This window comes from Orbicella faveolata, unplaced genomic scaffold, assembly GCF_042242905.1.
Source record: "Orbicella faveolata isolate gen_17 unplaced genomic scaffold, um_ofav_v1 contig_2, whole genome shotgun sequence".
Classification (NCBI taxonomy): Eukaryota; Metazoa; Cnidaria; class Anthozoa; order Scleractinia; family Merulinidae; genus Orbicella; species Orbicella faveolata.
Window position 1 is genome coordinate 11,047,501 of NW_028301547.1, and position 24,346 is coordinate 11,071,846.

The 24,346-nt window shown below is 37.6% G+C and overlaps 2 protein-coding genes and 1 long non-coding RNA gene across 8 annotated transcripts in view; 2 read left to right on the top strand and 1 right to left on the bottom strand.

Moving 5' to 3' along the window:
- The window catches only part of LOC149111943 (uncharacterized), a 1,940-nt gene extending 59 nt beyond the window's left edge, over nt 1-1,881 (top strand). Inside the window, exons 1-4 of the long non-coding RNA XR_016207538.1 lie at nt 1-228; nt 445-531; nt 776-1,058; nt 1,461-1,881. The exon at nt 1-228 is cut by the window's left edge and continues 59 nt beyond it. This is a non-coding gene — a long non-coding RNA (uncharacterized LOC149111943). The remainder of the gene's footprint in view (nt 229-444; nt 532-775; nt 1,059-1,460) is intronic.
- Nucleotides 1-13,840, bottom strand: part of LOC110044356 (uncharacterized) — a 37,049-nt gene extending 23,209 nt beyond the window's left edge. For 2 of the 6 annotated variants that reach the window (XM_020749892.2, XM_089289559.1), the window contains exon 1: nt 3,458-3,825. The gene's annotated coding sequence lies outside the window, so the exon portion shown is untranslated. Of the gene's footprint in view, nt 1-3,457; nt 3,826-6,180; nt 6,239-13,052 lie in introns of those variants that run through there. The other 4 variants (XM_089289561.1, XM_089289557.1, XM_020749889.2 and 1 more) reach the window with 4 other exon arrangements.
- A 2,424-nt stretch (nt 13,841-16,264) lies between these two features.
- On the top strand, nt 16,265-24,243 carry LOC110044349 (CD151 antigen-like). The gene is made up of 7 exons (XM_020749884.2): nt 16,265-16,441; nt 18,345-18,536; nt 18,966-19,040; nt 20,088-20,186; nt 21,187-21,339; nt 22,169-22,252; nt 22,933-24,243. The coding sequence occupies exons 1-6, from the start codon at nt 16,361-16,363 to the stop codon at nt 22,250-22,252; spliced, it is 684 nt and encodes a 227-aa protein (XP_020605543.2). The 5' UTR covers nt 16,265-16,360; the 3' UTR covers nt 22,933-24,243.
- The last annotated feature ends 103 nt before the right edge of the window (nt 24,244-24,346 follow it).

The following is a 24,346-nucleotide window of genomic DNA, read 5'->3' on the forward strand; positions in this document are numbered from 1 at the left end:
TGTCACAACATGGCGGCCATTTCAAAAACCAGGAATTTTCGTATTCACTTCGCTTTGCTCGTTATTTGTTCGATTATACTCGGGTAATTTACCCGTAATTCTATTCGATAATTACCAGAAAAGAAGGAGCCTCACGTGTTTTGAAGATGGCGGTTGAAGACCAGCGTAAACGATGTAAAATGCTACTCGTAAAGTGAAACAGCGCTTGCAATTTTGCATCCAAACCAGGTATGTTTTTCATTTTGTCATTAGATTTAAGTTACTTGGAGATTTTTGCGGAAATCACAAAAAATATGTCGTTAATCTTCACGCCATATTCTTGGGATTTAACGTGTTTTTAGTGTTGTGCACGATCTGTGAAAAAAGTGCACGGGGGTATTTTGATTTGCGATGTGTTGTTCGTAACGGCGGCCATATTTACAGCTGCAATTGATGTGTTCCTAGGTATTGAGATGGCGGATGCTGGTACCCATAGAATCAAAATAGCAAATTTATGTCGATTTTGTGGATATAGCTTGGTGATTACATAGGGTAGGTTTATTGTTGTCGAGTTTTGCAGCATAAAATTTTCGTTCCTTTTAAACACGCACCATTCAACTTTAAGAATTACTGGTGGAAAAATCAAGGAGTACGTAAAAGTAACTTACATAAATCATCTAAGCCCCTTCAGAAAAAATTATAGCTCTTAGTGAGTCGCTCGATTCATGGTACGGCAGTCCAGGTGGTCGGGAAACCACTTGCGAATCTAACATTAGTTGTTTACTTTCTTTTGAAGGGTTACCATGAGTTCAAAATCAAGGGGCTAGAAGGAACTCCTTTTCATGTCCTTCCTGAAAATTGGAAACAAAGACCCGTTCGCACTTCGTTGTGTTTTGCCAGAAATTAGAGAAATACCCGAGACACTTCTAGATGTGCCACAGTCTGGTATCCAAGAGCGCTAAGAAAAATTACACTTTGAGAGAAGTTGCTGGAAGACAGATAGGCCGGGTGCAATACTTCTTAAACAGGGAACTAAGACACCTTTCAGACTGCGGGAAAATCGGCAATCACATTAAAGGGTAAGTTGCCTATATTTTAGAGTCAATTTCAACAACTCGCGGTCCTGAAATATTTTCCGGAAATGCCGGCTAAACTAGGTCAGTTTTCTGGCGCACCAGTCGTTATATAATGAAGCTTATTGTTGGATTTAGCGAGTGAACTATGGCACGAAAACATATTACTTGAATCATAGTTTCTTTTATATGAATCGGTCATTAAAAGCGTTTTTCCATATCACCGAATGCACAACAATAGACTACTGATCTACAACTAAAACAATTTTTTCCGGAAATGCCAAGACTTCCAAGTTTACTGTCACATCTCACAACATAAAGTGTTGCATGTACCCACCCATTCCACTGAACGGAGGTGTATCACGAATTAAAGTAAATATACCTGCTATATTTTTGTTGTTGTGCCAGAACCATATCAGGCGAGCCCACAACGACAAAGAGAACTCCGGTGCATTAAAGATGGAAACGAAATGTACAGCACGGCGGAAGGGATTGAATTAGCAATCGCAGAAATGGAATTAGGCGAGGGATGGGATATGGCCATCGAGGTAAGCTATTCTATCTTCAGTACATCTGGACGGAGAGTCGACAGAGGGAGGGTCGCGAACTGTTTCGATACTGTTAGTGATGAATCATAGTAGGAGATGTTTCGGTCCTAACCACGCTTCGCTCATGCAAATTGAACGAACTTCAGTTGCAGCTCTCCGCTTGGAATATAGAAGCAACTTGTTCAGTGTCAATTTGTGAACTCAAGATGTATTTACTGAAGCCTGAGTGAAAATAGAAGCTATCATATTAGTATCAATAAACAACGCTTTTGTGAACAGAATACCTGTTGTCTACCTTCGTGTGTTTTTACTTGGAACAAATATTATACGGTATCTATCTGAAAATGAAACTTTTCGCAGTAGCTGTTGGACAAAGACAGTTTTCTTCCATACATCTCTTTTTCTATTCCATAATCCAGTAACCTATTGTGAAGCAAACATACAATTAATTAAATGAAATTGTATTGTGATGTTGTGAAAAAAGTAACTCCTTTCATCGCAGCGCCCCGTCGACTGCCATATTGAATTATACATTGTTGCTACCAAATAATGTCACGTGAACGAAAACTTGTGCAGCGATTAATTAATGGTTTGTTTTGGTCGAGGTTATCAAATCTGATAACGATCCCGGACTGTTCAAGCAGCTGTTCTGTCAAGAGTTCAATTTACGAACGAGCAAAACTGAAACCCGGGCTGACTGAAATAATTGATCAGAGGTTACCAATATTTGATAAAACTTCCTCTATTAAAGCTCAGTAAAAGTGTTATCTTTAAATTTTTGGTACAGAAGAATTTTCGTATGTAATGCTTCACGTAAAACAGAAATTTGGTAAAACTCTAATGTACAAGTCTTGCTCGCCGAAAGCATTTACATGTAAATGGCTTTCGACGCCAGAAAAGTTTTACAATCAAAGCTTGTGCTGAATTTTATTGTCGCCAAATCTTTGAAAAATTAACTCTAAAATTCCCGCTATGAAGCACTAACCTCGAAAGGCTGATACAGACCAGTTTGTTGGTTTTTTGGTCGATCTCCGAATGCCTCCGGAAGAATTATTAGATTATTCCATATTTCAGAAGATGCCGAGAAAAAGGACAAATAAACAAACTGCCGTCAGCTTGCAACCCACGGGCAAATGGATCGAACGTATTAACCAATCAGAACGCGCGCTTTGCTAGGGCTATGTTATAAGATTCATTACAGAACGTCTTATGTGTACAGTGATCAAGGATTATCATCAGCGTGTAAAGAGCGCTTGACTTTAATCGAAGTCCTCGGTGAAAGCAGAACATACAGTCTGACAATTGTAGTTATGACAACCATTTCGGAGAGTGTCTTTTTGACTCGGATATGAGCAACAGGGCTAATTAAAAAATAGCGGAAACGTATTGCTGAATTTCGGTTTCAAAATGGGTATCTTTATCTTGGTTAACTACAGAAAACAGAAACTACAGAAAATAGTCGTTCAGCATTTTCGCTATGTGAGGTCGAGTCTGATTCTCACAGTGTGATATAGTGTTAAACGTTATTAATTGAAATGGCTACTTGAAAAGCAGCTTTGCGAAATCTTTGCGATCGTGGAATGATTGCTATTCAAAAAAGGGCAAATTGAAGTATGAAATATATTATGGAACTGTTCGCTAAGAAAAAACATAAACGCGAAAAAACCGAACAAAGGAAACCGTTTTTCAAAATTGATATAAGAATCAAAAGATAATGAAACAAATACAGATGGCGACAATTATAACATGATTACTAATTAGATCAGGATTTAGAAAATTTTAAATAATCCTTCTTTTTTGATGCAGTCACGTTAAGTAGCTTCACATGATATTAAAATAACCTCTAATTCAGCTTACCTTATTCCACTTTTTTTAGAAATGATATTCCCTTGTTTCTCTATAGTTGGTCCAGAGTGAAAAGTTAACTCTTAGCGAAACTCTTCACAAACTTAATGAAACTGCAGCTCGTAAATTGTTCAAAGAATATTGTTTTCAGTGGCGGATGGGTGTCCTATAAACCGTAGAAAAATAAACAAGAATGCTACTGTTATCATGTTAAAATACGTCCGAGCGAAGTTTTTGTTTTGGAGATGACCGACAAGGCACCTCACAATGAGCCGCGTGGAAAACTCTGATTTCCAACAAATAATTTATTTTCATGCCGGCGATTGCAGAGACTACCACGCAAAATGTGCTCAGATGATGGAAACTGAAAACAATTGACAAGCATTAGACAAGACCTTTGTGACATCCGGCATAATTAAAGCAAGCCAACTGATCTTGATTTCCCCGGATATTACAAGAACGGAATCTCCTATTTGATGGACGTGAAATTCACTAGCAGTTAAAACAGGGAAATGATGAAAGATATTGGTTTGTTCAAAGTTGACCAAAGTTAGGACCTTTCATAATCTGCATCTGAGTATGTTTAATGTACCAGTTAAGAATAATGCAGAGTTATAATTTAACTAATTAATGCATATCGGCACAAAAAGGAAACCGGGTTTCACCAGGAAAATTAATTTACTGTTACTCGTGCTTATTTTCTTAGTAGTCATTTGATTTAATATTGGCAAAAAAAGAAAACTGAGGACATCTCTATTTCTTTCCACGTTCTTTCCACCGTCTACACATGGTTTATTTCATATATTCATTTTCGCACGAATTTCTGAAACGGACACACGTGTCTTTGAAAAGTTCCGCTATAGACAAACTTTGAATATTTATTTGCCCTCGGAGCGACGAAAAATAAACAACAGAATAATCTTCTGTCCGCTCAAAGGATAGTTTAGTTTGTTTTGTTAACAGCCCAGTTTTATCTGTGAAATTGTGCTGTCTGTTCTTTGAACTGACTGTCTTGTATTGTAACGAACCCAAACCGACTGCATGTAAGGAACCAATGTGCCGTAAATATATGGTAAAGAAGTACGAGAATCAAAGACGTCTCGTTGTTTCTTTTCCGGGTTCATTTTCTGAACGACGAAACAACTTCCCAAACTATCGCGGCGTGAAAAAAAGTTCAGAACAAAATGAAATCTCCAAATAATACCGCTCGATCAAATCACGAACAGACCTTTAGGAATACTAACACTGGCTTTCGGGGAGAATCAAAGTTCAGTGAATTCTTCTTGCACGAAAAATTCGTTTGTGAAATTCCATTAAGGTCTGTAGTTGCAGCAATTGAACAGATTTGTTTAGAGATCAATCAATGGATGTTTTCGTGTATGAAACCAGCGTTGAATTGGCCTGAAATCTCAGTTTCAGAATGTGACCAATCAAATCATGAATCTCCAGAGCCACCCTTTCCTAGTGCCAAGACCCCCGCGGGCTGAGATTGTTACAATGTTACTTAGTTATCTGAACGCGGTATGAAATCATGACGTCATACTGGGTCAAACAGGTACCAGTGCGAGTTTTCACGTGTAGATATTGCCTTACACGATTTTATACCTATCTCAATTGCAAGGCTTCAAGAATCAAAGAAAACTTGAAACAATCTTAAGTTGCGAAAGTAGTGAGCCGGATGACAATATGACTATAAACAAGAGACGTTGTGATGCTTAACGAACTGGGCGAGCTGAATCACTGTAATATCATTATGTCGCTTAACTTCTATCTTGAAAGAGTTATTTTCCTTGAGCGATCAATATTAATTTTTCTACAATTTTAAAAGGTGTTATGTAAACATGAAGCAGTCAGACCTTTCCTTGAGTATGTTTTCGACCGCAGTTTCAATTCCACATGTTTTGTTATGATGTAATTTCTCTTCATGACAATAGCTCTAATAAAGTTTGGAAAATGAACCTTACCTTATGGAGAGGAAATGAATTTCGTATGATTGATATTATTTGCATATGTGTTATTCACTATACTTTTTTCAGTCATAATAGCCCTGATGAACTTTGCAAAAAGAAAGTGACTTTAATGAGATCTGTTTAAAATCGATTTGATCATTCAAAATTGAGCTCGATCAACAAAACTTAGGCTGCCCAATTCAGTTGTCCTTTAAATTGATTATTTTTCATTTGGATTCACATATTACAGAGTAACACTGGCCTCATTTGGTGTTTTTCAGACAATATGGAGCTTTGCCTTCGTTTTAGTGAATAATGTAGGAAATTGCATACTTAATTTCTAGACTAAAATTGTACATTTTAATAATTAATCTATTTTTTTCCCTCGCAATTTTTAAACGCCATGCTAAAAAAAATTCTTAGTGTTATTCTTCAATTTTAGGAAATTTCATCTTTCGCTTATTGCACTGACAAAACTGTAAATGAAAAAGATACAGAACGTTTGGATGCAGCACATATTTTGACCAATAAGAACAGGTATATTCCCAAAATGATATAACGAAAATAATATTATAAAGCACTGGTGGGATTAAAGCATGGACATTACACCTGAAATATGCGAGGTCAGAATGTTATACAACCGACCCGAAGCATGGATGTTATATGGCCGGCTCCCTCTAATTGATATGCTCACTTCTGTCTATATATGATGTAGTGTTACCTTCACATCGTATAAGCATAACCAGTCTACACTTAAACGATCAGAACATATAGTGTTCCACTTACTTCGCAAATTAGATTCCCTGGTGTTTGCTAAGGCTGGTCCAGTTTAAAAAAAAAGCTAACAAGAAAACGTGTAAGCATCGTCGCAGACTTAATAAAGAAACCAAAGCTCATAAATTATACAAAGCTTGGCGTTTTACGATTTCGCGCCACCTGCCAATCACACGTACGTGATAGCGGAGCTCCGGCGGCCCGAAGGGCCGCCAAGTGGAGCCCCATGCCCATATAGGAAAGAAAAGGAAACCCATAAATTGATTTTCTCATGGTTATCATGGCTAGCGGTATTGCTCGTGGGCGCGTATGCACGACGACGGAGTCGCGCAAGATGGCGGCCGTACTCCAACTAAAAGGTTGACGGAAACATAAAGTTAATAAAATCTTAATTAACCGCCGTGGCGAGGCTGATGTTTCGAGCGTCAGGCCCTCTTCAGAGCAAGGTGGGTGCTTGTAGGTTGTACGTGTGTTTATCGTTGATTTCCAACAACCCAGTTTTGTCCCCTTAAGGAAATACCGCGCTAAATGTCATCTGAAGCCGAGTAAGTGAAAACAATTGCTATCCGAGACAATTGAGCCGAATACCTTGATTATTTATTATCAAACATAGGTCCGCAATGCGCAGATGTGTGGCTTAAGAGTTATTCCAAGTTATGAGAATTGTTTTACTGACGTCTTGTTATACTTGTACTGTCAACTTGGCGGTAAATGGAATTCTGCAGGCAGTGGACAATTCCTCCAATAAAGACGGTTCAAACACACTACTTTCTCTCTCCTTTTTTGAGTCAATATATTTTGGAACTGAAATTAATTCTGTATTGAGTCACTTTGTTTGTAAATTTCGAGAAAGCAAAGTGAGATAGGAAATTTATTGTATGACTTTTTCCAATTTTCCGAAACTGAGGAAGACCAGTCGCCTCAGGCCTAGAGACTGCAGTCCCGTCAGAGTGCTTTTACATTCAATGTGATATGACGGCCGGCTACAAATCATAAGATCAGAGGGAACCCATAAAATGGAGAACAATGTGAAACATCCCACATCCCACGGACAGAGCATGTATACTTTCGATATAGGGACTCCCGCTACTTTCAGTTGCAGTTCTGTTGCGAAAAAATCAAACGAATGCTCTCTCAACGTATAAAAGGTAGGGGATGCTCGTCGAAATATTTGAATTAAGCCTCTAAAGGAGCGTCGGTCGAACTTTATTTGAGCCCTAAAAGATACCGCCTAAAACAAAAAATAACAGCAGTGTTATTGGTATTTCTTTGAGTGCACCCTAAGTTAAAGAGAAAATGCTGTCGTGTCGTTTATCTAACAACACCCCCAAGTGAGAGCAAAGCACGCACGTCCGGGATTCGGCTAAAATTTATAATGCGAAGAAACGGAAAAGACAGCTCGAGGTGAGTAGATCAGCATATATTGTTGTAATTTAATAGAAATACACGGGTCAAGGTGGCAACGGAATTATCAGAGAAAGGAAATTAAAGGAACTCACCGCAGTGATTGTGGTTGTGAATTTACCTTAATTTTAGACGTTTGAAAGGTTTGAATAATGCGATGTGGTATTCATCTTTTTTTAATGAACAATGCTCTCAAGGGTAAATACTCGGGCTCGAATTCTCCCGAATGCGGATCGACGTATGCAGCGTATATACTGAAATATTCTGAGATATTTAACGACGCCTGACTCGTATATATGCCCCTTGTAAAAATACCATTGGATTCTATGGCGGCTAGACTGTATTTGTGAAGCTAGAATACTCTAGGATATTTTCGCTTTGGCCCAGTCAAATCAGACGAACTTCAGCCTACAAGAAATTGGCAAAATTAGACCAGCGTGAAGCCTGAGATCTCCTTTCTGTTCTTTCCTCTCTTTTTTTTTTATTAAACTTAAGTGGATAATAGGAGCTCTGAAAATACTGTACTGTTTCTAGATCGAATTAAGACATTTAATTTCATGGCACCTTTTTTCATTTCAATGATCATTTCTGGCCAGAATTATTTCTTATTCACTGGTTTCACCACATGGATTACTCAAGAATTCTGCAAGAGAAGCCTCAAATGTCGCTAGATAATTTTTATACCGCCTCTTCTGCTGGTGCCCAACGTGGCGCAAAACAATTGCAAGATATGTTTTGGAAGAATTTTAAATGAAAAGTGAAAGTTAAAAAAAAACTGTCACACGAGATAGGTGAAAGAGCCTTTGATAAGGTATGGTGTTTGGAGCACGGCTCTTAATATTAAGTGTTCAATATACCTCATCAGAATAGGCGAGTGAGATTCTAAATTAACTTGCCTGATCTGTAGGCAGCCCAGTTCAACTCAGTGCTACCTCCACTGGTTGTTATCAAATGAAAGCGATCATAAAATACGTGCGTCCTACAAGAAGCTGGCGGTGTTAAGGTAGCGAGGAGCTCAGTAATGCTGACAGCATGCTGTGAAGGATCATTTATATAATATGTCGGATTATTCTCGCATTTTGATTAGTTCTTACTTATGATCAATTGGAGGAGAAATGTATAGATCACGTCGCTAACGTTTCTTTTGGTTTCTTTATTTTACAATACAGATAGATCCCATGTTACCGTGCGTCGGTTCAGTAATAGATTCACAGAGGACGTCAAAATGTGGTAATATGAACATCAGTGATGACACACTCGCTTTACGGCTCGTGTTTCACTTGTTTTGTTCTTACCGTATTTTTTTAACGTCATCTGTGATCTATTACTGAACAGACGCACGGTAATACGGAATCTGCTTGTTAAATCATATATCCTATATTGTTTTAATTATTGTGATTGGTTTCAAAAAATATATTATCTCCTACTTGCCAATATTTCATTTTGGTTTTTGGGATTGTGGCTAAGTTCCATTAAAAATGAATGACTAACGATTGGCCAGTATTTAAATCAGTGATATAAGATTCCATACTTTTACTTCTCCTTTAAATGGATTTTATCTGTTTTTATTTTAACTTAATATGAAAACAATTTAGTTTAACTTTTGACCTACTGTTATGTGCTCTCTTATATTTGAAATGCGATGTTTCAACTTCAGTTACTGGAAAAAAAGGAGATGATCGTTTATGAGCTAAAACTAGTAGTTAATTGCTTCATAGTTTTGAATACCACAAAATGTCACCAAACATGACAAGAATTCTGGTAAGAATTTCAAGGTTTAAGGTAATTTCTAAAAGATTGTGAGATTGACTTGAGGAGATCAAACAGAGACGCACCCGCAATCTTTAGCAATAAACAAACGGTATTTTTTAACGTAATGAATCGTTTGAATAATTTTTTTTCCAAAAAATATTTTTTTACCACCAAAAATAAAATGGTAAGAAAATGGAAACCCGTAGCACTGTTACTAGTAAGAATACATGAAGGGTGCCTTCGTTAGAATAAATTTGATAGCGATCATGATTCGGCATCCAATTTTAAGGCTATATTCTTAGACATGTTTCTCTGTTTGTTTGATCAGTATCATTAAATATTGAGCTGCAAAATTCCTAATAAAGTGACTTTGCCAAAGATAGACCGATTTCTTTTAATGTTTATGGCGATAGCCAAGTAGAAGATTGCCGAAACCTCGCTTGAGGCGAACCACATGCACAATCTATGCTAGCCGAAACACAATGAATTTGCTCATTTTAATTAGATCAGGTTTGGCTCATGTGAGGGTTCGACGATAGGTGTCACTTTGACAACAGGTGTCACTTTTGCCATTAGAATAACTAGTAAGAATTGTTATAGTTAAGCAACAAAAGACAAATGAAACAGGTTTGAGAAGAGAAGGGAAATTTAAAATGAGACAAATGCTCTTTTTTCACCTATCATTGTTCTTTTATTGTTATTGTAATCATTCTGCTGTAAGTATTCAATTGGAACTAGAAGAACGAGTTAATAAAATTTTCTTGCCTATAGAAGGTTAATAAATTAAATCGAACTTAATTAACATTGCAAACTAACGATAACAGAAGTTATCGTCTTCTAAACTTAAAAACGCTGTCATTTTTTTTAAAAACAAAATGAAAGATAACTTGGAACTTCTATACTGACTTCCGATGTTGTTTCGTTGGACCAAGTAGGGACCTTAAGGTGGCTGAACACAGTTTTTGATACCATTGTTTCATTTACCTTTTTCTCTAAAACCCTTGATCTCTCGGTCGTCAAAAATGGCAGCAAGCAAGTTAACAACACAAACTTTGGTTTTTTGATGGTTAAGCTGACGTATGTGCCGTTGCCATGGCAACATGAATAAAAATAAACAGGCCCTTAAAATCGGTTTCGTTTATTTGTAGAAAATCTAGTCGTTAGATTTCCTTTATAATTTGCATGCAACAAGCTTGTAACGAGTCTCACAAGTTAACACCATTTTGCTAATAATTTAACAGAGAAATCTTTAGTTATCCCTTGTTGAAGGTTCACTGGAATATCTATAATTTACTTTGTTAAAGTTCAATTATTTTCAATACTCCAGTTACTTATTTCCTAAAGTATTTTCATGCCAAATTTCGTGAAATTCTAATGAGTGGTTCTCGAGAAATAGGCGTATTTCCGAGAGTGCAATTTTTCATTCAATCGCAATTTTTTGACTTACTACGCACGCGCTGCATTTAACTGGGTTCTTTCGGGGTTCTTTTGGTAACAAAGCAAAAGCTGAGAATTGCTGGGTTCTTTGCATTGTTAGCTTTTCGAACATATCTTTGTGATAAAAGACTAAAGTCATGAATACACTGCGTTCAGTTATAGAGAAAAATAGCACAGGTACTGCGGGTGTTGAGTATCTAAAATGATCGCTCTATTGACGGCATGTTTGTTTCTTGCAATCCTTGTGCGCGCGTTGAACTGCATCAGCAAAAGCGCGCGTGAAAACTGTGTTCGGCCACCTTAAGCACCGACGACGACGAGTCCAGAGGACGACGACCGGAAGTAAATTTTCCCCTTACCGCGCTACGTGAAGTTTAGGACGTCGAAACGTCAGGTTTGCCGTCCTGAGCGAACGTGAGTAAGTATTAATCTATTCAAGCAGTGTTTCAGGCAGAAAATGTATATCAAACTATTGAAATGAAAGTTGGTTATTTATTTAACCTCTTAGCTTTGTATTAACTAGATTTTACGGCGAGCTTGGTGTAGAAATCGTTGGTAATAACATTTTGGGTTTGTCGATTTGTCCGTTGTTGACTTGTCCGCGAAAGTAGAAAATTAAATGAATTCAGAAATTGAAAATTGACTCTGTGTTTCATTTTCTTCCCGTTCCTGTCTACATGTAGGTTTTCGCTTATGTTTTTAGGATAGAATTTTATACCGTGAAGGTCGTTTTAGATTATATCGGGCCGAAAGTTCGGCATCATTCATTTCTTCGAGTGAAAACCTGTTTATATGTTCTTCGTATGAGAAATCGGGATTTTTCGACATCAATTCCTCATGTAGGACTGAAAATTTGTTGTCATCGATAGAGCCGTTTTCGTTGCTCAAGAGAAACAGATCTTGGAGCTCGTGAAAAGAAGACATGACAAAATTTTTCGATAGTTTTAGGTCGATGTTTACGAGAACTCAGCTCTGTTTACATGTTCTCGCACTTGGTTTTCACGCCGTGAACGACGTCCTCGACCCAGTCCTACAACAGTTTTACTCGTCGTCGTCGTCCCATTCGTCGTCGGTGCTTAAGGTCCCTAGTGACTGACGGCGAGGAACGCCGAAAAGCATTCTTCAAGTACAATTGTATCAAAAATTCATGATGTGAAAGGAGAATTTCCACAAAACGAATAAAAACGAAAGAGTTTCAATACATGAAATGTCAAATATTTACGTATTTTACTCAAAACCTTTGAATAGAAATGTTTTAAAAATTTATGACCGCAGAGGAAAACTTACACGAAACGAACAGAAAAAGTTGTAGAACAACTGATACAAATGTAATCAACTACTTCAATAAGATTATATTTATATTTGCTTAGGGATCGTAAAAGCGGAAAGTCAAACAGCAAACATGTAACTGAGATCAATGCAGTTACAATGTCCAGAGTACAGAACAGCTGAGTAATTTGTTTTTGCTAGTTTAAAAACAGACAAACATAGAAATTTAATGACTAAAAGAAACTAAATTCTCGCGTAATTGGGGTTGACTAGTTGTGAAAGAAAAGTCAGTTTCTCAAGTAAACGACGTTGAAAATCGATATGTCAAAATGCGAGTGCATCATGTTTATATATGCAGTTTTAAAGTGCTAACTTTTGTCATGTTTTGAATATCAAAGACAAATTACTTAGAGCTGGGAAAACTGGGAATGATAGCATCACATTGCAGGTGCAAACCATTGTCAACCTACAGACCGAGTGTCACCGTGTCGCCTCATATCATTTAAAAGCTTGATCTTTTCATAAATTGGTGGATTTTAAGCAATACAAACAAGGAAGTCCTTTCTCCCGTATTTCCCCTCTTAATTCCGCAAGTCGATTTGACAACTCGGTTCTCGGTTTTTCGCCTTACAGTCGCTACGTTTTACATCTGTAAGACTGCACAAAGTGTTGTTGGTGTCACGATTTCAATTATCAAGTAGGATTAAAAAAAATATCCTCATTAAAAATGGTTAAATGTTAGAAAAAATTCGAACTAAATTAAATTAATAGTTGGCTAAGATTGAATTGCCCAGAGTAAGCACAGTTTTTTTTCGCATTCGTCCGATTTTAACAGCATCAGACTGAGTGAGCTCTCAAACGATTATGATAATATTTGTCGAAAAGAGAAACCTGAAACAACTATCAAATCTTTTCGATTCTTATTTGTTGGAAACTCTTCTGTAGACTGTAATTCATAGAATATTTTCTCGGTGGTATTGAACAAACACAGCACGAAATGAACGAAGTTGTATTGTACTTACCAGCTTGCAATGTAGTACTCTATTTCAGAGATTTTCTCGAGCGAGTTTTCGAAAGCCGTGTTTTGTGCAACCATGTGAAGGTGTTCCCACTTGTCAAGTTGATCGAACAAACCTCTCCGCAAAACGATCAATACATGACTGGGACAAACTTATCTTCATACAGCCACTTACCATGCAGTTATTTTACGGCGAACGAAGTCTTCCTTTCGACCTGATAGTCGATAGATCACGCTAGCGTTAATAATAGAGAACGGATGATCTCTGAAGCTATTAACCAAAAAGAAATTATAATTTTCATTCTGTTGCTAAAGAGCACAATTTCAAACGTAATATGATCCAATTTGCTTTTTTTTTGTCGGTTTTTTTTTTTATTTGCCCTCTGGAAAAGATAAAACTGACAGATACAGCTCACTTTTAAAAAGGGCCTAAGGCATTTTCAGACAAAAAAAAACTAAAATTGCCGGAGGGGAAGCTGCATGAATAGACACAAGCATACACTAACATCAATTCTCTGGCTTACTATCGGCGGCGAGCTGATTGTACACTTCTCCTTTATTTTCCTTTATTTATAGTGAACTTAATACAATCATTGTTGATTAAAGGTTGCGTTTTTCTCAATGTCCACCGCACTTTGATTTTTTTCTCTTTATACAAATATTCTATCGAAAACTAAGCTGAATAACTGATTGCTACCATTGATAGTTGTATTAAACGCCGTGTTGTAACTAACACTATAGCTGCCTTTGGTGCATGTATAGCCTTGGTCAAATGAATCAGTGTCGCAAATAATAATTTGACTTAGTTTGTAAGCGCTTTCAAAATAAAAACTGATTTATATCGAGTTCTATAACGGGCGAACAACGTTTGCTTTTTTTTTTTTAAAGAGTTTTAAGTTAACGACCCGACAAGCGGCATTGCTTTAAGGGCCTATCATGCAAAAATGTTGTAGTTGTCGGTTGTACCTCAAGACTGATTTATATCTTGTCTTGTTTGGTCAAATCGAGCCCACTAAGATAAATACTGAATATCTCGAATTTTTATGGCATGATAAATCGCAGCTGAAAGCACCAATTACTAGAATGCTTTTTGGCGGGTCCTACATGTTGTAAGTATCAAAGTCAATAATATAGCATATTCAATAAATACTTCACTGGCTTTGATCGTACCGACCAAGCAACAAATAATGACTGGGCCGGTGAATTCCATTATTTTAAATTTATTTGTTCTCCCAACAAAAATTGCCTTGTTCTAACCCTGTTTCGTCTAACCTGTCAGTGGTCAAAGAGAGGCCTCATTGGGGGCGGAGGGGGGATTCCGTATTCCGTTGTTTTGGCGTAAATATCCCGTCTCCCGTTAATTTAATATTTCCAAAATTAACAATATTCCTACTCGATATCCCGGGATATATATCTCTTATAAATATCCCATCTCCCATCTCCTTTTCCCTCAAATATGCATTATCCCTTCATTATTTACCTAACTATTCCGTTATCCCTTAGCCCCTAATAGGCAGAAAGTGTATTAATGTGTTCAAAAATACTCTGACGGGCAAGGAAGGCAGGACGTTGTTCGTGGCTGGGATCTGTCATCAGGAAAGTAAAAGACTGTACGAAAAGTTTCGCAAGTAGTACAAACTTCATGCGCTTGGCGATAACTTTCAAACCGGTTTTGCAAATGAAAAAAAATAAGTGATAAATAAACCCAAATTGATCAGTTTAGCCCATCAACCTTAAACCAGTACTCCGCCCTCCGCAGACCGTGGAAAGCATTGAACGCGCTTAAGGTCATTCCAGTGAAATAGAACGTGCACTGAGATTTTTGTCAAACTTTGCCTATTGACTGTTTATATTGTAGGAACTTAAATTTTGAAATAAAAATGAGGGGTCCCCATGTTCGTTTAGGAGCAACAGCACCTTGTTTATACCATATAAATCTTTACAATAGCACCATGATTATGGTGACGATTGCTTGCTAAATTCACGTTTCCGACGATTGTTTCTTGCTCAACACTGAGAATTGGCCCATATTTATTTTTCATAGAGAAATTTATTACTCAACTCAACACAACAGAAAAAAATCATAGGTCACCGTACTCGTTTTCGAGAAAATGACGATTTACCTCCATGGCGAGGTCCAGCCGCGAAGGAAAAGCCGCCATTTTTTAATGCGCGCGCGCTAATCACACGTGAAATTATGCGCAGTAGGGATGCGCAATGCAATATTGGGGAATGACCTCAAGGTCATTCCCCAGTATTGCATTGCGCATCCTTACTGAGCATAATTTATGGCGTCATTAGCGCGCGTTCGTGCACGCGCACACTGAAAACATGGCGGATTTGCCTTGATATTGAGTTCTGTTAGTTGAAAAATGGCTATAGCTCATTAACGAGCTCGGGCATCCCAATTTTTTTTCCAGTCATTTTAATCAACTAATCATTAGCTTTGCGTGAGAAAAGACTGATCTGATTTCTATCTTTGAAAATTGAATAAATAAGGAAAATAGCAGCTGCACTGTGTAGTCTTCTCTATTTTGCAGTTTGATAGCCGTGGCAAGCAATTTGGTTCCAATATTGTAACAAGGATTCAGCTGTCTGTCAAAATCAAACTTTATTTGTGTCCGACACAAGTATTGACTGTAGTTTGAGGCGTGTTTTTAGGAGTCTGGGCTCACAAAGAGTTTACAATAACTTAGAATGAGGTAATAAGCATTTAAAAATAACGCTAAAATGGGACATTTTCAATGCCTCACTGCTCCTTAACGAGCATGAGCACCCTCCTTTTTTATTTTGTAATTAAAGTTCTCATATGATAAATATTCATTGGACAAAGTTTGAACAAAAATCTATATGCAGTTTAATTTCAGGGGAATTACCTCAAGCGCAAAATCGGAACTTTCCTCTCTCCTTGTTGCAAAATGATTTCGTACCTATTTCACCGTGATTGTGATGAAGAAAAGCAATCAGTTTGCAGGGTTCTCCCAGAATAGCACTCACCCTTGCAGCGAGAAAAAAAATGAAATCAAATTGCTCTCTGGGTGAGTTAAGTTATTTTAACTTACAAGTAAGATCACCTTTCCTAGTGGCGTTTTCCATTGTCCAGCAGTCCAAATTTTCCGTGAAGCTGTACTCCACGCCTGTCACGTGGGCTAAAATGTGCTATTTGATTGGTGATCAAATGACATAGCGGCTTTCACGCCTACTTCCGATGTTATGAACTTCTGCATTGATCATCTACATTCTAGAGATTTACTGATTTCCTCCAGTGGTGTTGCTTGTGGTTCATCTGTTTAGGTTTTATCGCGCGCCAAAATGATGAAGGCCAGAAATGAAGGAGCCTGTAACATCGTTTGCATGAAGACTCTTTTCTTCGTGTTTACATTTCTATTCTTGGTGAGTAGTAAGTGACCAGCTGACCGCCAGAGTTTGTCAGTGCGACCATCAACCGACCAGCGAAGCTTAAGTCGATCTCACTAATGTGGTATTTTGAGGGAAGACTAATAATTCACGTGCATGTTAGTTAATTCCTCTTATCTTTTTACCCGACTTTAAGATCAAAACAACGAATATTACGGAAAATAAGCCATGTTTCCAGTATAAACTTAGCATATTTAGTCATTTGCGATCACTGTTGTCCATTAATCCCGTTTCCTTCTGGAACTAGTGCTGATTAATAAGTTTCTTTGCTTTCTACACCCTGTGTTTATTTTTTGTGTATATAAGCTTAATTGAATCAGTAGGTAAGAGAGCTAACAAGTAAAAAGGTTTTTGAAATAGGTAAAATTGATGGATACTCTTCAATCATTTAGCAATCTTTAGTCTCAATCAAAGTTTTAGAAGGCCCATTCTTGTACGCTTTATAATCCATGTCTCATTAACAACTGTGTTCTTCCCATCATGTGTAAGCTTAACTTTATTAACTGCTCTACTACCTGTGTGCTCCCTATATGGCCTGGCCTGGTCAATGGGTACCAGTAGTAGGGAACTAGACTCACTGAGCTTTTGTTTGGACAAAAGGAGTCTAGTCTCCTACACAGACACCCTTATGGCTCGTCGCACAAGATGAAGGGGGGGGGGGGGGGGGGGGAGGCCATAAGAATGTCTGTGTTGGAGGCTAAAAGGAATGTGGCCATAATAATTATCTAAAATAAATGCAATTTTGAGACGGCATTACCGCATTATATTGGCGGCGTACTCACGTGACTTGAGGAACCCGTTTCATTGCTTTGCTGTCCTTGCAAGTTTCAAACAAGCACGTGCAGCAAAAGTGAGTCAATAATACTGTGTTATAATGCTGTCTCTCTCGTAAGCAAAACTACCGGTATGAGATGACTAGATACTAACAAGGATTCAAAAGGATCCATTCATGTCCAGTGTTACCCCATGTAAGTGACGCCCATTTATAATAAAACATAATTCACCAATGGCCCAATCCAAGGTGACTGTCTAGCTTTAAAAGCTTTCGTTCAAGTCCAAAGCCTCATTCACTTGGCATAACTGCATACTGAAAGGTCTTCTTTAGTGTTGTAAAATTGTTATTCCCTCCCTCTTTCTCTTTGGAGATTTGGTAATTTTTAATAAATTCTGGGTTTTCCTTCAGTTGCATGCTCCTCTACTGGTTACACTGTAAGTCTCTCGGCAACTTCCCCAATCTGTGTCATATGCGCTTGTTTTAGTGGTGCTGTTTTACACTCATTATATGCGGCTAGGGTCCAGCATCTGCAAGTGGTGTTGGCTCATAGTGCTAGTGAAATTCAATCATGTAAACATACTTGAGCAAGTCACAATTGCCTACACTGTGGCATGATGCTGGCCAGAGGTTTCTGCTTGTAGTGTCATTTAGAGTTACAAGTAGGCTTCTAGGTCACATACATTTAGCTCTTGTCCTTCCTACAACTTGTCTGATCCAGTTAGGTGTGCTGGGGAGATAATGGAGGCTTTTTGGTCATGCTGTGCAAATCATCTGTCATGGCAATCGCTGAGTGGTACAGATCTAGGATAAATGGTGACAAATTTCTAAAATGAGCGCCAAAGGCACAGGCTTCCAGAGGGGTCCTGGGCCATGCCCCCTCCAGGAAATGTAAAGTTTGTACCCTGGTTTTCTGAGTAATTCTGAAAAAAATAAATTGTGTAAAATGGTGGAAACTGGCACAAATTTGCTCCTGGGGCTCCTATGGACTGACTGGACACATAGCTGAACGGATCACCCTGATATTAAAACTAAAGTTAACTTACTCAATGAATAGACAAATTATACAGTGAATATCAGTTGATTTTGTATCTAATTTGTCTTCAGCTTGCGGGAATTGGAATTATGGGGGTTGGTATATGGATTATGGTGTACAAGAGTGATTACCAAAGCTTGCTGGACAGTGACATATACGTCATTGTTCCTGGTCTCATGATTGCAGCAGGAGTTGTTGTCATCATTGTTGGCATAGTGGGATGTGTAGGAGCAGCAAAGGAAAATCGATTTTTCTTAATCTCAGTAAGTACACTCTGCTAGTTTGACATATAATTCTTTATCTGTTATGCCTTACTTTAATTTCAAACTATGATTCTCTATTTTCGTTATTTGTTGACATGTTATTTGTTATTTGGGCCTAGAATCATGCAATATAATACAAGCTCAAACAACAAATAACAAGACAAAATGCGATGTGTAGTACCAGGCAGACCTATAAAACAGGGAAGTAGAGAGTTCTTCTGATCTGAAATATTTTGTTGAATAGCAATTTTTTAAGGGGGAGGGGGAGTTTAGGGCATGTATAAGAGCCCTTCCACCCTTTGAGGGCAATTACAAGAGGTACATAGTTGCGCATGACTGCCACCTTCAATTGGGATTAGAATTTTAATATTGATCAATGTGTTTCTCCATATAACTAAACAAAAATGTTTTTCATATTTACCACGGCAGTTTTTAGTGATGGTGATCTTGATTTTCATTCTGGAGCTGACGATTGGAATACTGGCATTTGTATACTCTACTAAGGTACAACCTGCAACCTTGATTTGTTTTTAGCCTACTTTTTACAATGTGAAATCATGTAAGCTGTTGAACTGAAAATAAAATTGTAATAGAAAAAACAGCCCTGGATTTGTATTCTAAAGAATCTAATTGGAATAATGATTACTCCTAACAATTATTTGTTATTTTAGCTAATATTTTATAACATAATGAGTGTGTCAAGAGATGTATGCATTGCAAGCACAAAACAGTACATTGTTGTGTTTGGTTCAATGTATGAATGAACCAAACACCACACTACCCCACTACACCTGTATATCTGAAAACTGCATACATTTGTAGATCTTCACTTGCACCTTTGTTAAAATTCTTTCTCATAATTTTGGTGTGATTATTCTTATAATAGTAGATGTTTTCATAGCTGGTATGTTTTATAGCTGCATTATTTCTCGTACATGAAACCAGCTGCCATCAGTTGTTAAGAACGCACCAAATGTGTCGTCTTTTCTTAGACATTAAATAATTTTAATAATTCTGGCTGCCAATGCAGTACCTTCCTTTACTGTAACCATACTAATACACAAATTAAATGACTATACTAACTCATCAATTATCTTAAGACTTGACCAAATATTTAATTATTTAGATACAGTTGGACCTGGCCAATTTGAACTCGGTTATTTTGAATTCCCCGCTATTTTGAACTCAAAATCTTTTCCCCTGGATTTGCTCTTCAGTCGTTTGCTATCGCTTATTTCAAACTATTTTGCACGTAATTCTCAGTTCTCTTTAAACATATTTAGTTTTGAGCTTGTCAAACATGGTTATCATGAGCCTTCCACTTGGGGGACTGGGTAACCACTTCCTGTGTATTTGACATTAATAAATTATCTTGCATTTCTATTGTGATTGAGGGTCAAGAAGGTATTTATAGTATTGATGTACAATGTATCGACTTCAGTGAAAATTCCACATACTTTTGGCCTCAAATCACTAAATAACTAAACTACATAATGATAGTGCATGTTTCATGTAAGGAACATGCTAATTTGAATGTGTGTTTTTTGCTAGATAAAAGGTGAACTAAAAACAGCAATAAAAGAGAAAATGAATCAACAGTATGGTGTGAATGAGGATGTCACTAAATCTATTGACAAGCTACAACAGGAGGTAAGCAGCAATAACCTTGATGCTACATCCCTAAACGGTAAGGCTGGAATGTTGAATACTACATAATTTTGTACAATAGATGGACACTTTAGCCAGGTTGAAGAACTGAACCCAGACTGGTTTTCACTGAGCTGGATAGACCCTTGGTTTCTGCTGAAAAGCTGGCATAAGGTTGTCAATTGATCCACTGATTTTATTAGTGATTATTCTTCTAATCAGAGCTGTACTTTTTAGTAAAGCTCCTTGCTGAAGGGCTCAGTGGACACAGTGAGACAATACACATGATGGCTGATAGGCCAAGTTGTCTTTTGTCTCTGTGTCAAAACGAGTCTTTGTGCAAAACCATTCATATGAAAATGTGTTCCTCCTACAGGTTCATTTTCATGCAAATCAAACTCATTTCATATGAAAGGTTTTGCACGAGGACTTGTTTTTAAACAGAGGCACAAGGTAACTTGGATATGACCTATTGCAACTTGTGTTTGGGCTTTAAGTGTGCGCTATGATCGCATATATGCATGTACATGTATTGTCAATTGATAAAAATTTCATGCCAGTTGTCAGCAATTATCTACCCTGACATGCTGACATGTTCTATCTTTTTTACTGTTAATCATTCAGATGACTATTTTTTTGGGACAAATAAACCTTTGGGGTTTCTCTTGCATGGAGCTTCTTCCTTCCCTCAAGGAATTTGATTCCTCTTTGTGATGTATTTTCCTAAATGTTTACACAAAGCCTTTCATGGCTAGCTAAGGTTTTGTATTAGAGACAGATATTACTTTTAGAGCACTTAAAATCACATAGTTTGAATTGAAATAGTGTACATAAGGTTTCAAAAAGCACATAAAAACCCTACCAAAATTTTGAGGAAATACCCCCCCCCCCCCCCCCCACCCAACCCCGGTGATGGCTCTTGTTCAGGTTATACATGTATTAAAATTGAATGGTTAATTTCCAAACCAGAGTGATTTTCCCTTGTCCATTTGTTACAATTCAGAACAAATGCTGCGGTGACACTGGGGGAGATAGCTGGAATGGCACTTCATGGCAGCAGAGAGATGGGCAAACAAACAGTGTTCCTGATTCATGCTGTAAAACGCCGTCTGAAGGGTGTGGCATAAGAACACATCCATCAAATATCAATAATAAGGTAGAGCTAATAGGATATTATGTCTCCAAGGGTAAATTGTTTTATCCGCGTGTCATGTTCTCTTAAAACAGTTTTTGAATCTTGGATGTACAGTATCAGAATAAAACATGGTTTGGAATGTTCAATTTTGTACTAAAACGTTAGCCTCCTTTGCAGTCATTACTTGGGTTGATGTTGATGTTGATGTTCAGCCTTTCTCCCACGAACATACATGTACTTAGCGTGTAGGCTAGACAGCCTGATTATGTTTCATCTATGAAGAGTCGACGAAATAATGTTGCAATATTCATTTTCGTCCTTGTACATGATTATTTCCTAAACTTTCAATTAATAGGGTTAACCAATCTTCACAACAAGATTGAAAGATGAACACAACTGGTTCTTAATTGGAAAAAGAACGCGTTGGTGAAGTGGAAGAAGTACCTCCGGGTAGTGCCTCACAAAATAGCAATTTATTTTTTATGTGCCCTTATGTTAACACAGTTTTTCTCTGTCCGTACGCGCATGAAGCTCATAATTATACGAAGTTGCAATTTTTGGATCCGAATGTTTGAAAGGAAAAATATGTCGAAATATTTAGACGTGGCACTGCTCTCAGTGAGAAAAGCAATCTTCAGACTCTGAAAATCCCTGAAACAAATATGTCACTAGTCTTGGTTGAAGCCACCCGAATCTCTAAACGTAAAGCAACGGGCGTTTTCCTTCCCTCAGTCTTTCTACAAAACCTAATCACTGACGGTCTGCTAAATAATTTGTACTAATCCCTGAAAAACATGTATCTTATGCCGTAGAAATGCAGTCTAAACAGACCAATTGATCTTTTTTTCAGGGATGTCTGACACTGGTAGAGGAATTCTTTCAAGAACATTTCACCATTCTTGCAATTGTTGGAATAGGTGTGGCTTCTATTTAGGTCAGTCGCATTAAATGATTTTGTTGTCTCAGTCTTATAAAGTCATAGAATTCCAAAATCGAACCTCTCATCCGACATGCCTCAAGGCTATGTTTTTCACGCGGTTTCGTTATTGTTAACGAAATAAAAAGTTCTTGGTTATTTTAGTTATTTCCATACGTAATTTGTTTTGTTAAATTTTTGCCCAAAGAAAATCTGTTCTCCCCTATATCGGTGTATCAAAGAGTTACTGACAGCGATATGGTAGCCACATACTGATCACTTTGAAGCTGACCATACCATAAAATAAAGACAAATGATGTTAGTAGAGCCACACGTGTATTATATGAAAACAGCATCTGCCAAAGATCGGTGTTGTAGATGTTACCTAACTAATCAGGTTGCCTTTGTTTTATATTCGTTAGTACTGTACCCCAACGGGTATCTCAGAAAATTGGCACATCAATCCCGTTGAACGTAAAACGTTGTACTCTAAGTTGGAATGTTTGCTTTTTGCCAGAAGTAACTCTTAGACCAAGGACGGGCCGGAGTCAGCGTTTTTTTTTGTCCCAAGATATTTTCCTTGTTCAGAGTAGTATTAAACGCAAGTCATATGTGGTTGTTGCCCTCCTATATGATTGTAACTTATTCAGTGGTTGGCATTTTAATATTAGTTTCTTAATTTTCTTTTCTCTCCACAGTTGGTTGGAATTGTCATTACTGTCTGTATTCTTCGTTTTGTGGAAGAATATTAGTTCCATTTTCAAGCCGTTTGAGATACTTGGACGCAGAAATTACTTCAAAGTACTTGCATGGCGGTTTACACGTTTCATAAAAAGCTCGAACTAGTCTTTGAGAGGACACAACAAAACGAGTAAATCAGAAACGTTCAACACTTTCCTAGTTGTAATTAATTTTTAGTATAATTAATTTTGGTAAAACGAAAACTTGTCTTTTATCAGGGGTCACTATTTTCATGTACAGATGTACGCTCGTGGTATTCAATAAGCCTATTTCGATATGTTAAAATTCCTAATTATCTTTGGGATCGCTACAGGAAAAGTGCAGCGATCCTTACCACTAGCGGTTTCCTTATGATCGCCACGATCACTATAGAATAAAAAATGCCTGAGAGGGCGTGGGTCAAACAACAACGTACTGCATTCTGGTACATGTATTGAGAGCGGAAAAACGTAGTAAGCATGCGCAAGTTTTGGCCGCGCTCCAGGCTTTAAGTTAGAAAAAATGGCGGGAATTTCGTCGATCATGGAAACAAGATGTTTACGAACTTAATGTGCTTTCCCAATTTTCCCGGTAACTAGCAACATTTTCTCATTCCGTCATTTCGGTGCGAAGACACATTTTTTCCACAAACCCTCTTTACATATTGTATCCATGTAAGCCTCACAGCAGGCAGGGGAGCGTTGTTTTTTTAACAGTGACATCAATTCGAAAGATTTCATGCTTGCCCTAGAAGAAATAAATCAACCGAGTGATATCCTCTCCTACCTTATTACAGTCCGCCACTGCAGACCGTATTGCTTTTGTCTGCAAGCAGGGATGCGCAGAAAGCTGCGCAGTACGTTTTTCCACTCGGAAGTACGCTGAAGAGGTGTTTCCACGTGATCACAGCTATCGATGAACTTTTTCTTCAGTGATGGTAGCGATCATATGAAAATGAGCCTTTACTTGGACCCGAGGCTTGGGTGAAGGAAACAAAAGAAGTTACAACTTATTTGAGTTTCCTCCCTTAAGCCTTGGAGCGAAGTTAGAATTTTAATATTTTATATCGCGTAGCTTTGCTGGCTATTTATTTTAATATGTGTTTAACACGTCTTGCTGTTTAAAAATATTATTGGACTAGTACGAGAGAGCGTCATTTTAAGGTAAATCTAAGTAAATATAAACTTTCATGTTAAGTCAAACTGAAAACACACCAAACAGCCTCACGTTGTAAGTATGTATGTAGGATGCTCTACAAGGTTGAGAAATAAATTTATTATGTAAACACCGGTGGAATACCAGGATTTTTCCTTTTACTAAAAAATTGTAAAATTAAACGGAACTTACCTAAGTTGAAGTTTGATTGAGATTCTACGAAGTCATTGGTCTGGA

Bases quoted from the DNA above. Each gene is read 5' to 3' on its own strand.
- LOC110044349 (XM_020749884.2), top strand. From the start codon at position 16,361: ATGATGAAGGCCAGAAATGAAGGAGCCTGTAACATCGTTTGCATGAAG. The intron at 19,041-20,087 runs GTACAACCTGCA...GTTTTTTGCTAG, and splicing joins CATTTGTATACTCTACTAAG to ATAAAAGGTGAACTAAAAAC. The intron at 21,340-22,168 runs GTAGAGCTAATA...TCTTTTTTTCAG, and splicing joins CATCAAATATCAATAATAAG to GGATGTCTGACACTGGTAGA.